This window comes from Rhipicephalus sanguineus, chromosome 5 (genome assembly GCF_013339695.2).
Source record: "Rhipicephalus sanguineus isolate Rsan-2018 chromosome 5, BIME_Rsan_1.4, whole genome shotgun sequence".
Classification (NCBI taxonomy): Eukaryota; Metazoa; Arthropoda; class Arachnida; order Ixodida; family Ixodidae; genus Rhipicephalus; species Rhipicephalus sanguineus.
Genome location: NC_051180.1, coordinates 182,181,767 through 182,194,961, shown reverse-complemented (window position 1 = coordinate 182,194,961; position 13,195 = coordinate 182,181,767). Strand labels below are relative to the sequence as shown.

The window sequence follows — 13,195 nt, the reverse complement described above, 5'->3', positions numbered from 1 at the left end:
CTGCTTGCTTTTTTACTCCTCGTTTTTCACGCTAGAAGTGTGGATGTCATCCGTATCGTTGCCAGGCATGATTCCAGCAGTCAGTAGAGCATTTCAGTCTGTCCGGTATTAAAAAAAGCATCCCGTGAAATAAAAAAAACGTGTCCCCAAGCTGGCGCCAGGTCACGTAGCGCCAGCTATGGAGGATTAGAAACAATAAGCAAACGCGGAATCTATGTCCTCCGAGCATTCGGAAGCGCCCATCTCGACTCGCTAAGCCTACAGCACCGATTATTTCAGTACGGCTCTCAAAAACGGGGCCGAATCGGCGCGAATACTTAAGGGCCCGCTCACGCTAGCGGCAAGCCTGTCGCAGGCCCGCTCACGCTAGTGGCAAGCCTGTCGCAACGGGCCCGCTTACGCTAGCGGCAATCCCGCCGCAACGGTGCGGTGCCGCAGAACGCCCGCCGTCGCCGCACGCGCGAGAGCTGTCCAACTTGCACGGCAAGCTTCGCCGGCGAGCCTCCGAAAAACATGGCCGCACTGCAAAAAGCGGTTGTCGTCCACCTCGAATCTATCAAGTGGCCGCCGTGCGCTCTGTAGCGTGTAAGCTCCGCACTGATGCTTTCATTTGCTTTAGATTCATGTTCTTAAGTTTCGACAGCAAAGTATTCGCGCCGATTCGGCCCCGTTTTTGAGAGCCGTACTGAAATAATCGGTGCTGTAGGCTTAGCGAGTCGAGATGGGCGCTTCCGAATGCTCGGAGGACATAGATTCCGCGTTTGCTTATTGTTTCTAATCCTCCATAGCTGGCGCTACGTGACCTGGCGCCAGCTTGGGGACACGTTTTTTTGATTTCACGGGATGCTTTTTTTAATACCGGACAGACTGAAATGCTCTACTGACTGCTGGAATCATGCCTGGCAACGATACGGATGACATCCACACTTCTAGCGTGAAAAACGAGGAGTAAAAAAGCAAGCAGCTCGAAGCGTCCCGCAGCAGACGCAGACGACGGGGAAAGCCAAAAGCAGACTACGCGGTGCGCCGTAGTCATGGCAACCGCTCCTCCGTCGCTGATTGGCCACGTCGCTCTCCGGCAGCCGGAGAACGGCGAGAAAATGGGTCTCGGACCTATTCTGCGAACGGCAAAGAACGGCAGACGTGCGCGAACGAAATCACTTGCGCACGGCAGCCTGAGAACGTCAAACGGCAAACGGCAGGCTGCAGCGCCGCTAGCGTGAGCGGGCCCTTACAGGAATTCTCCGGGTACGCGTTTTTACCGGTTTCCATTTAGAGAATGTGAACGGAATCGGCGTGAACGGTGGCGCGCACTCGTTCGACGACAAAGGTGTTTTGTGAATAGATGGGGTATTTTTTTTTCTCTGCGAGTGAAAATTAATGGATGCTACATTGCACTACAGCAACGATGGGCCAAATTGGACACCCGGGCCGTACAGCAGAATATGCAGCAGGCACTTTGTAGGAAATATGTAATTAGATTTAGGTGCACGTCAAAGAACCCCAGATGGTCTAAATTTCCGGAGCCTTCCACTACGGCGTCTCTCATAATCATATCGTGGTTTTGGGACGTTAAACCCCAGATATTATTATTATTACTTTGTAGGAAATACCAAGTCAAACGAAGAGGCTCACCTAGCATACAATCCATCGATATTTCCTGAGCGCTACAGGTTCACACAGATGGAAAGTGCTTTTTCATTCAGCGGCCATGACAGTGCAATTGCTGGTATCGCCAGTTTCAAGCTACCGCTGAGTTCGCTGCCGCGTTAGTCCGAGGGTGATAAGCTGTGATTATTTAGTGAGCAAGGCGGCCTACGTTACACGTGCGCTGTTTCGCTGCACGGGCTCGTCACCTCCGTTGTCTTCCTCCAGCTCATGCATTTTATGTTGCTGCGTTCGCCTGAGCATACACGATGTCTGGCGAAAAGAGGCACACGCGCTAATGCTGCGTTCTATGAGAGCTGCTAACAATTTGACGTCTTTTAGAAACAAACGGGAAAGAAAACGCCTCAAGCGAAGCACCAAGGCTTGGCGCAGTGGCTTGCCGCCACCTACGTCGTCTGCTCCCTTATGCCGCCATATCTGCTGCCGTGGCCGCTTTGGCGCTGGAAGCAGCGCGCGACTGTGGGGGCTCCTAACGTATGCATGGTGCCCATAGGGCAAAACCATTAGCACATCTGCTGCGCAGAAGTAACAGCAACATTACTAAGCATCATAACGGACACCACGGAAATCAAATTCATTTTTCGTCACCGCTATAGAAGGCATACTAACACACCTGTCACCCAACTTTTCAATCTCTCCTGCTTCGATTATCTCGCGTGTAATCAGATTTCTATTTCTTGATAGAACTCTGCACGTGTCGAACAAAGGCATACAACCACACTTCTTACAATTAATTGCTAAGAACCCACCTGCCACGTTTCTAACATTGTAATGGTGCTCACGCAGCCGGTCATTCAAGCAACGACCGGTTTGTCCGACGTAGCTGCGACCACAAGATAGCGGCAGGCAATACACCACACACTCAGCGCAATCAAGAAACTTATCTTTGTGATTAGTTTTGTACCCACGATTTTCATTTACATTCCTCGTCGTAATCTTGCACAGCCTTTCCATCTTGTTTGGCGCTGAAAAGAGCACGAGCACTCTGGCCCGCTGAGCAATATTTTTCAGATTATGGGAAACCGCGTGTACGTTAGGTAACACCCTTGTGCGATTCCCTTGCTCAAATGTTCTCGCCGCATTTTGGGTTTTGTTTTTACTGTCCCTCAAGATACATTCAGCTACGGAGACAACCAAAGCCTGTGGAAACCCGGCATCCAGCAGCCTCTTTCTTTGCTGATCGAAACTGAATTGGACAATATGGTGACACAACTTCGTTAGGGCACTCTTGAAGCAAAGCTTCGTAATCGCCCATTTAACTAGTTTGGAATGTACCGAGTGGTAGGGGAGTAGGGGTTTACTTGAACGAGGTTCATAATGCCAACAGGAATGATCGCAGTCGAGCGACAGGCGAAGGCTCAGAAACCTCATGGTGCCATTCTGCGGAAGCTGATGCGTCACCTCTAAGGGCTCAAGACAATCCTTCATTACTGGTATCAGACCGTTAAACTCAGCAACTAGCCGCTCGGTAGGACATTTCACAAAAAATAGGAAATCATCTACATATCTAAAAGTTCTAACCTAGTACCCTTCAACCTTTTTGACAGCTTCACACAAAGCGGAGCTAAAAACAGGTCACTAAGTCGGGGAGCCAGGAAAGAACCAATGCAGATGCCTCTTTTGTGCAACTGGGCACAATCCTCCCATAAAATAAAGGTAGACTTAAGCTAGCACGTCATAAGTTCTAAGAAATGCCCACATGAAAGACCAACCTCGTTTTGAAACCTTATTACACCATATTCATCAATGACTTTTTCAATAGAACGTAACAAATCTTCATGAGGAATAGAATAAAACAAATCTTTCACGTCAATAGGAAAGGCCTGGAGGTGTTAGTCATGGTTGAAGTTCATAAAATTAATAACCTCTTCTGAATTCTTGACAAGGAAAGGGAAACAGATAGGTAAAATCACAAGCTTTGCTTGCAGAAACAACGCAACTTGTTTTTGCCAAGCGTCATGCTCAGAGATTATAACTCGGAATGGCACATATACTTTATGTGTCTTTGCCGTGAAAAACACTGCTAAACAATCGCGCGTTTCCTTCTCAATACTCCTGACCAATTTGTCTAGCTTCAACCGCTTACAAAGCTTCTTAGCCTCAGTCCTTATTTTTGGAAGACACACATTACTGAGACTGTCAAAGACCGCAGAGATGGCTTCACCAGCCTTTTCATGGTACTGAACACAGGAGAATACGGCGAATCCACCCTCTTTGTTTGCAGGCAAAACACACAAAGAATTATCGACCAAATAGGAGACAACACGCTTGATAGAAAGTTTTGAAACAGGCATCTTACACCGAGAGACGACGTCAACACCTGCTAACACGATGCGGCGTGCTTCCTCTTTTGGCACATCCTTTGAGATCTGTCTAACCAAGGACAACAATTCACGGCCTGACTGTTTAGTTTCGACCGCAAACTTCGGCCCTAAAGAGAGGGCCTTCTTGACCGGTTCTGGCAGTTACACGCCCTCAGTCTTGCGCCAGCTACCGCTGCCACACGAATTCAGTAGTCCAGTTGACAAGCTTGAAATATCCATGAACAACTTCGCTGGAAGTTCCACTTTGCTGGTTCAATGACCGGCTGCGGGAGCACCATTACAATGTTAAAAACGTGGCAGGTGGGTTCTCAGAAATACATTGTAAGAAGTGGGGTTGTATGCCTTTTGTTCGACACGTGCAGAGTTCTGTCAAGAAATAAAAATCAGATTACACGCGAGATAGTCGAAGCAGGAGAGATTGAAAAGTTGGCTGACAGGTGTGTCAGTATGCCTTCTATCGCGCTGACGAAAAAGGAATTTGATTTCGTTGGTGTTCGTTATGATGCTTAGTAATGTTGCTGTTACTTCTGTGCAGCAGATGTGCTCATGGTTTTGCCCTATAAGTAGTGTCGAGATCACAAAAAAAATTGGCCGCGTATCTGCGTGCTTCGCTGCAAATGTCGTGTAAAGACGATAGAAGAGGCGCTGCGTGAGATATGAACGCCATCTGGCAATACGTCGGGAAACGTGAATGCTGTGTTGCGGGCTGGTAGTCCCGGCGCAGCAGCAGGCAAGACTGGCGGTGACCAACGCGACCGGCGGGGACGCCAGCCAGCCCGAACACGCGGTTTGGCGCGAAGCGCCGAAGTAGAAGAAACGTCCGCACTCAACGAGTACTCTCCACACACTCTTTTTATATTGACGTCGCCTGGGTAAAGCAGGAATGCCAGAGCGGCGCCCCATGGCACTCGTACAGTGCAATACTGAACTGAAACCGAAACGCAACAATGAGCTCGCGCAGAGGGCACGAAGGAAGCCAAGTTACGGCGCAGTCGCGTTTTCAGCGCAGCTTAAGAAACTAGGGTGTCTAGAATTACGTATCTATGTGTTTTCTATTAAAGGAACACACCACCTAATACTTACCCAGTGATGTTGCGCCTCAGATATGCGTAATGTTTGCTTTTTGATCAACCATGTACACAAGTATGAACCTATTGAGCCGTTCACGATGGCTGGCCCTTGTGCAAGTGGTTCAACTCTGGCCGAGTGGCTGAATCGAGGGACGTGCCGACAAACAGAAAGACAGAAAGACAGACCAAAATTTCTGCGTTTAAGTTCCCTAAGAAAGACTCTCGTCTTTAATAAACTGTTTAAAGTTAGCGCTATGCGTGCGCTTGTGTGTGCCTTCATTGTGTGTTCGTATTCAGTGCGCTCTTACCCTTCTTAAACGTTTACTCGCCGTCCCACGTCATGTGCGCAAGAACTCCACGACGTGCCAACTTCTGGACATTTAGGCGTATCCAGAACCTATGACCGTGTTCGACGGCGGGTATTCTGGAAGGGCTTTTGCCGTTCTGTTCAGCGCTACGTTGCAGCTTGTGACCTGTGCCAGCACCGAAAGAAACCTACAACTCTCTCTGCCGGTCGCCTTCAACCTATTGAAGTCCCAGCCGACCCGTTTTATCGAGTGGGGTTGCACTTGCTAGGTCGCTTTCCAACTTCAACAACAGGAAATAAGTGGATAGCAATAGCTACGGATTATGCTGCTCGGTAGGCAATCACTAGACAGCTACCAACCAGCTGCGCGACGGACGTTGCAGATTTACTTCTCTACGACATCCTTCTCTAGCATGGCGCTCCTTGTCACTTACTCACAGACCGTGGTCGCTACTTCCTGTGTCATGTGAATGACGACCTACCTCGATCTTGTGCCACTCGACACAACTTTACGACTTCTTACCACCCTTAGACTAACGCGCTTACCGAACTCCTCAACCGCACACTGACGGACATGCATTCCATGTACGTTTCTGACGACCACAGCGATTGGGACATTGCCCTCCCGTACGTCACCTTCGCCTACAACTCGTCGCGTCGTGAAACTGCCCGCTACTCCCCCGTTTATCTTCTCTTTGGCCGTGATCCCTTACTACCTTTCGACACTGCTTCCGCCTGACCCACCATCCACCACTTCATACGCTCAAGATGCCATCACCCGTGCTCTCATCGCACGTAGAGTAGCCCGCGCCCGGTTCTCGTCGTCCCAGACTGCACAAAGAATTCCTAGATGATAGTCGACATAGGGATGTCGATTTTCCTCTGGGCTCTCTCGTTCGACTGTGGCTCCCATCCCGTCGTGTTGGCCTCTGTGAGAAGCTTTCATCCCGACACGTTGGGCCCTACCGAGTCATGAGCTAGGTCACACCTGTCACCTATGAAATTTCTCCGACCACACACTCATTGACTGCTACACCTAGGACTGACATCGTGTATGTTTCTCGCCTGAAGCCCTACAACGGTGACACGCCCTTCTAACCATAACAGGCACCGGGACGGTGCTTTGCCGGCTGGGGTAATGTCACGGGTATGGAAAGGCCACTGTGGCACGGGCGCCGCATTGACACCGAATGGATAAAGACGACGACGACGTTGATGCTGTTGGGCAGAGGCTGGAGCTGCCTTTTGACCTGCATTCCTGTACACTGTGTGCAGAGTTAGCTTTGAAAGAAAATTAGGAGCGTTGCGTCTGCAAGTGTCGACAATCGACAATCAAACGATCTTAGATATTTTTTTTCTTGCGTGGAGTGACCCCCTGTGTCTCCTGCCACACGGGGCCGTCTGACGTAAGGTGTGCCCGGTGTTCTTTGTTTTTTTTTCCTTCCACATTACGAGTGGGTACAGGAAAGGGCCTCATTGTCGTGCGCGTCTCAAGGACAGTTTTCAAATTCAAAGAAAATTAGGAATGTTGCGTGATAGAAAACACGCTCAAGCTCTTTCGAGATTTGCTTACCACCAGTGGAAAATTGTGCATATAAATAGCTCGCCGTTATTTCGCCGGCACATACATATCTTGATCTGTTGTCAAGAAGGCAATAAAGAAAAAAAAAATTGGGCATGGTTGAGTTGCCTAATGCAGCGGGTGGGGAGCGAGGGGTCAATGGTACGAATCCCCGGTCGGGTGCTTCGGAATTTGTTTCTTGTGCTTTATTTTTCATTATGCCTTTTTAACACGAAAGTGTTTTATGCCGGGGTGCACGAAGTACATCCGTTACGGATACGACGTTGATAAAATGGACGCCAACGGGTGAGAAAGAAAAAAAGTAAGGAAAAGATCTGCCGCTGGGAATCGAACCCACGACCTGGCGGCCACGACGGTAAGCGCCAAACACTCAACCGACTAAGCTACCTTGGCATTTTATTGCGATAGCAAAAGCAATTATATGGACAGTCTCGGCTGGTTTTCGTCCGTCCCCGTCGCCGTCATTCACCGTATATATATATATATATATATATATATATATATATATATATATATATATATATATATATATATATATATATATATATATATATATATATATATATATATGAAAGTCCCAAAGAAAAATAAAAATCACACCATCTCCCGCTAAAGGGGACCATGAGGCGATGCGAAGCAGTGTTTCGGCATGTAGAGCCCGGGTTTCAGAGGTGTAGTGGTGAGGGGGAAAGGGAGAGGGGAGGGGATAGGGAAGGGGAGAGGTGGCGTGGAGAGGGGAAATGAGAGAGGGAGGGGGAGGGAAGAGGGTTTGCGCATGCGCAGTAAGGGTGGTCACGCCGCACAAAACCACCACCACCACCACCGGATTGAATTCCGCTATAAGATGCTTCACATCTAACTTAGAAAAATGCTTCCGAAGTGCGGAATCGAACCAGGGACCTCTCGCTCCGCAGCTCGTGGCGCTAACCAGTACGCCACGAAACGCCGATCCTCCAGAGAGCTAACGGCGAGCATTATATTGCACACCCTTTAGCAATATACACACCCTTTACCGCTGGCCGGACTCAGAGACGGCAGGCGCTTATAAGCGTTTCTTCATGGCCAGAGAGATGGCGCGAGGAGCGCAAAACGAAGGTCTTTCGCTCGCTGCAGCGGCCGCGTTTGCAAAAGGAGCGCGCTGTTCAAACAGAAATAAGTAACAACTGCGACACGCGCTCGTCCTGTGTGTACCTGCTCGTTCGTTTTGTGCGTCCTGCTTTATGTTTTAGCAGTGCGCTTCAAGTATCGAGCTGTGACGCAAGATAGTTCGCGCTCGTCCTGTGTGCGTTCTTTCCGTGCGTCCTTTGGGCTCGAGCGACGCGCTGGCAATTTCGAGCTGCTTTCCGTTCTTCGCGTTAGATTCCAATTTGTTGCTATCGCATTCATTGCTTCGCCGTTGCGGCGAAACTGCGACCTTTTTTTATTCTTTGTTCAACTAAGCCACTTTGGCAGATACCGAATACTTCATGACCGCGCTTTATATCTTCCACACATTTTCTCTCGCACGGAGCTCTTTGTTGGGGGTGTAGGCATACGCGGGGCGGAGCGGGGTGGTGCCGCTGTCTGTGAGAGGCGAAAAGAAGTAATGCGTCAAAATGGACACTTACTAGCACTTACTCCGAAATTGTGCGCGACCTCGAAGGTCATGGTTAAAGCGTCTCGATACCAGCGAGGAACACTGGCCGCGCTGGCGTCGCCTAGAAACTCTACACGCAGTTATTTTCTTTGCCTTTCGCTTCGTGTTAGCGTGCGCTGGCTCATCGCAGTAGTGGAGCTTCCACATGCACCAACTGGATTACTCCGGCGCCGACTGCTTGGATTGCGAGAGCACCGACTAAGAAAACTTCTGCAATACGCGTTGCAGAAAGGACACAATTTTGACGGGCAAATGCTGTGCCTTGTTGGAGCGAGACAAAGGCCAGCGGGGCGCACGCGTTTACGGCTCAAGCTACAAACCTCTGGACCGCGCAGAACGCCATAAGAAACGAAAGGGACGCCTGAAATCCCTCCAAATAGCCCGAAGAGAGCTTCCTAGAACGCCCGATGCTTTTTCGAGAAAAGAAACCGCGCTCTTGAGGCAAGCACAAACACACTCTCTACCGAATGACTTCACACTGCATAAAATACAACATGCCCTGTATACACTTCAATGCCAATTCTGCGGTTCCATACCGATTCTATGCCACACATACTGGCACAGCCCCCAGAGCCAATACGCCGCAACGCCATTCACTTCGCTCTTACATACTTACATGGGAGGCCTGGGTTGCGAATCTGGGCGAAACCACTTTCTCGTGGGCAACTCTCCTTAACGATATACTAACCATCTTAGGGGAGGTCAGTAAAGCCTCACCCTAGAGCTCATACGCAGACTTGGGTTTCGAAAATAGAAGTTTTTTTCTCTCTATTTCTATCTCTTATGTTGCTGAAGCGCAGTGTGGTAGTGTATGCATGAGCACAGGCGTCGGTTACCCATTACTAGAAAGCGCACACCACGCCGCTTTCTACTCTAAATGACGACGTTTTGAAGAAGTGCATATCGGGTACCAGTGTTCATTACGAGCTCGTTGATGTCATCTTTACGCCGGATTCACGATTCGCTGTGTCCAAGTATATGCTACAACTTCAGTTACCACGACAGTTTAATCATTATCATGGGTGTTAGTCGTCGCGATGGAGACATGCCAATAGGCGTCAACATGGGTGCATCGACGTCAAACGTTGCTATAGCTGCCAAACACGAATAGACATTGTACAACCTCTCATATATCACTACACAATCAGCACTGCTTCTGTGATGGCACGTTTCACTTTCGTGTTATACCGACTGCTATGAGGGAGGCATCAGCCATTTTTTGTTTGTTTTGGAGTTTTTAAGCGTGAAATGATTTCTAGAAATGGGGGTTTCCCAAACGAGGAAACAGTATTCGATGTAGAATATAAATAAAGAGGTATAAATCAGAGGCCTGGTCATTATAAAAAAGAAGTGATCATGATGGCCGTATGCGAGTATGCTCAGTATGCGAGCCCCATTAACCATGGCCATTAAACACAACACCAAAAGTTTTTTAACGGCATTAGTGGGGGTTCGTTTTTCTAGGAGTGGATTATGCGTTACAAAATTATGAGACAAAATTATGGCTAGACCATTACGCGACGGCCATTCGGCCAGCTTAAGCAGAACCTCATTTCTACGCTTGATTTAAGCTGTCGTTGTCGTCGTCGGCTTGCAAAGAGGGTTCAACTTAAATTGAGGACGACGCAGCGAGCGATGGAAAGGAAAATGATAGGCGTAACCTTAAGAGACAGGAAGAGAGCAGAGTGGGTCAGGGAACAAACGGGGGTTAAGGATATCATAGTTAAAATCAAGAAGAAGAAATGGGCCGGGCACGTAGCACGTCGGCAGGATAACCGGTGGTCATTAAGGGTAACTGACTGGATTCCAAGAGATGGCAAACGCGTGAGGGGGAGACAGAAAATTAGGTGGGTAGATGAGATTAAGAAGTTTGCAGGTATTACGTGGCAGCAGAAAGCACAGGACCGGGTTGATTGGCGGAACATGGGAGAGGCCTTTGCCCTGCAGTGGGCGTATACAGACTGATGATGATGATGATGATGTCATCGTCGGCCATGAAAATCGATGTGTCGTCGCCGTAGATGATATATTTAACACGTGGTTCCACAATACCTATAACATTAATGCATATATAGAAAATGTATGATCCTTGAATACTACCTTGTGGCACTTCAGAACAAGTGTTTTTAAATGAAGATAGTGTGTTGTCGATAGCGATACGTTTCTTACGATGAACAAGATTCGGTGACATGTCGAACCTTGTCACGAGTGCCGTAGAATTGTAATTTCAGAATACGAGGATCTCTATTGAGATAATCAAATGCTTTTGTAAAATCTGTAAAATTACAAAGTGCATACTTCCTGTCTTCAATGTTCTGCAGTATAAATTCTTTTGATTAAGGAGTGCTAGTTGCGTGGAATAGTCTTTACCAAAACCAAACTGAGATTATGTGATTATTTTGTGCTTATCGGTAATGGACGCCCACCGAGAATAAGGAGCTGTTACGAAAATTTTGGAAAATACTGTCAATATATGAAGTGGTCCATTATTTCCTGTGTCATTCCTGTCTCTCTTTTTTTAGACAAGACGAAAACTTTAGCCTTCCGAAGTTTAACAGGAAATATGCCGTTGCAATTGCTAAGATTTTTTACATCACCAAGTGGTTTAGTAATTACATCTGCAATGAGTTTAACAGGACGCACCTGAATCCCAAGGACATCATGGAAAATATTATTTGTCAACTGCTTCTTTTGTAGGCAAGTCTCAGTTTCCGAAACTGCGTTTAATTACAACGAATTAGCAAGGCCAGCCTTCAAGGATACTAGAGGGTGTCGCGGAGTCACAAAAAAGGCAAGTTTGTAAGGTATTCGTTGAACATTTTTTTCGTATGTTTTATCAGGCTTTGATGGCAAACGGTGCACAGCGGTTACATCAGTGGGCGTTAGTGGCGGGAGCTGAAGCAAGACAGAAATCAAATTTAATTTCTCATTTGCATTAAGATGTCAAGGTCAACCCACAAGCCGTTTCATGGCGGCATGAGTGTACGTCCTCCAAGTGGTATTCAGCAGCACTGTAAACTTTTCTCAGCCCAATATCTCTGCATATGAGATTTGGCCTGGCATAAGTGATGCATTTGACATTGAAAAATTCATGCTTTACACTGGTGACGTATCAGAAACTTATTAAAAGCATTGCTTTATCAGACCAGCAGCATATTGCACGACACGTCTCAAATATTCGGTTGTCCGCTCATCATGGTACGTGTTGTTTATTATGTGATTCGACAAGGCACATTCCCTCGCCAATACTGGCTGTGGTCGCGGCACAACTTGCCACGTTTTGGAAGCCACGTTTAGTACACCTTTCTATGCGGGGTTTTAAATTGCGTAACATCACTCAATACAACAACGGCTAATCGATCCACGTTGTCCCCGCTATGTCGTCAATCGTGACTAGGCATAAGAGAATGGACAGAATGTGCCTTGTACAGGTTATTTCAATGGGCATTAGAACATTATTGCTAGAAGGATGGTCTATGATTATCTCAGAACGACTACTAAGGCTTGCCAATCAAAGTTAACTCAGCAATGTTTTCTGTTGGAACATTCCTTAGATAATCAAATTGTTCGCCGCAATATATGTCACATGCGGTCAACCGGTGTTTCTTTTTACCTTCCTTCAATGAGCAGGAAACTTTAGAAAGATGAATTATTTACTAGTACAACAAATGTACATGACCCGATGATATTAAAGCTGTCAACAAAAGTATAATTTTTGAGCACTATGTTATATTCTAGTAGTGCCATGCGGTATTCTTTTCAACGATATTTTTTTCAATCCTACAATGTACGTGGGCGCGGCTTTCAATCCTACAATGTATGTGGGCGTGGAACTTACGACTTCCACGTTGCCGCCTTCCTGTCGCACCATCACGGATGACTGATAATGTGTGTCATGGTATATACTCTGTTGGATATCAGACGTGTCTACCTGCAGTGCAAAGAAAATGAAGAAGAAGTAAGAGGACGTATTTTATTCCCACGACCTGCTGATGATACTAGGACAAAATATTTATTATAGTGAGCTAATTAAAATCACATACAAAGTGGCATTGCATTGCCCATATTATCGATCTTCATTATGATCTATTTTGCGGTATTTGAACCACCAGTTCAACTTGAAGATTGTGTGCACGATTGTGCCTGCAACAATTCCATACCTGGTTTTTCTATTTCGACAGCATAATATATGCGCAAGACATAATGCATCGTCAGTGAGATAAAAATTATTAAAGTCAAATGTGGTGTAATGTGTTATAGTCCACTGTCGATCTATAGGTATCCTTGAATAAGCTATAGGTTATGAGTGAATAACTCCAGTCCCCGTGTATCAACTGTAGCGTTGCTTCGTGGGATATATTTATAACAAAAGGGAGCATATCAGATAACTTAAAGTACTTATGTTCAAAAGTTATAAATTACTTTTGTCTGGACAACGTGCGATTAAAGGTCGAATAATTAGCTAATTTCGCGAACTTTAATAAAGCTTTGAGCCGTCAGTAAATTCACCCTCGCACTGGCACTCTTGAGAGAGACCACACAGGATTTGGTATTTTGACTTCCGTATTTCCATACCTGTAATTTTTCCGGTCCTTGACGTTCCCTTCC

The 13,195-nt window shown here is 47.0% G+C and overlaps 1 protein-coding gene across 1 annotated transcript in view; it reads right to left on the bottom strand.

Moving 5' to 3' along the window:
- Positions 1-13,195, bottom strand: part of LOC119394493 (venom metalloproteinase antarease-like TtrivMP_A) — a 208,404-nt gene that overhangs the window by 138,573 nt on the left and 56,636 nt on the right. The window contains exon 3 of the mRNA XM_037661798.2: positions 12,426-12,518. Within this exon, the coding sequence (XP_037517726.1) occupies positions 12,426-12,518 (93 nt within the window). The remainder of the gene's footprint in view (positions 1-12,425; positions 12,519-13,195) is intronic.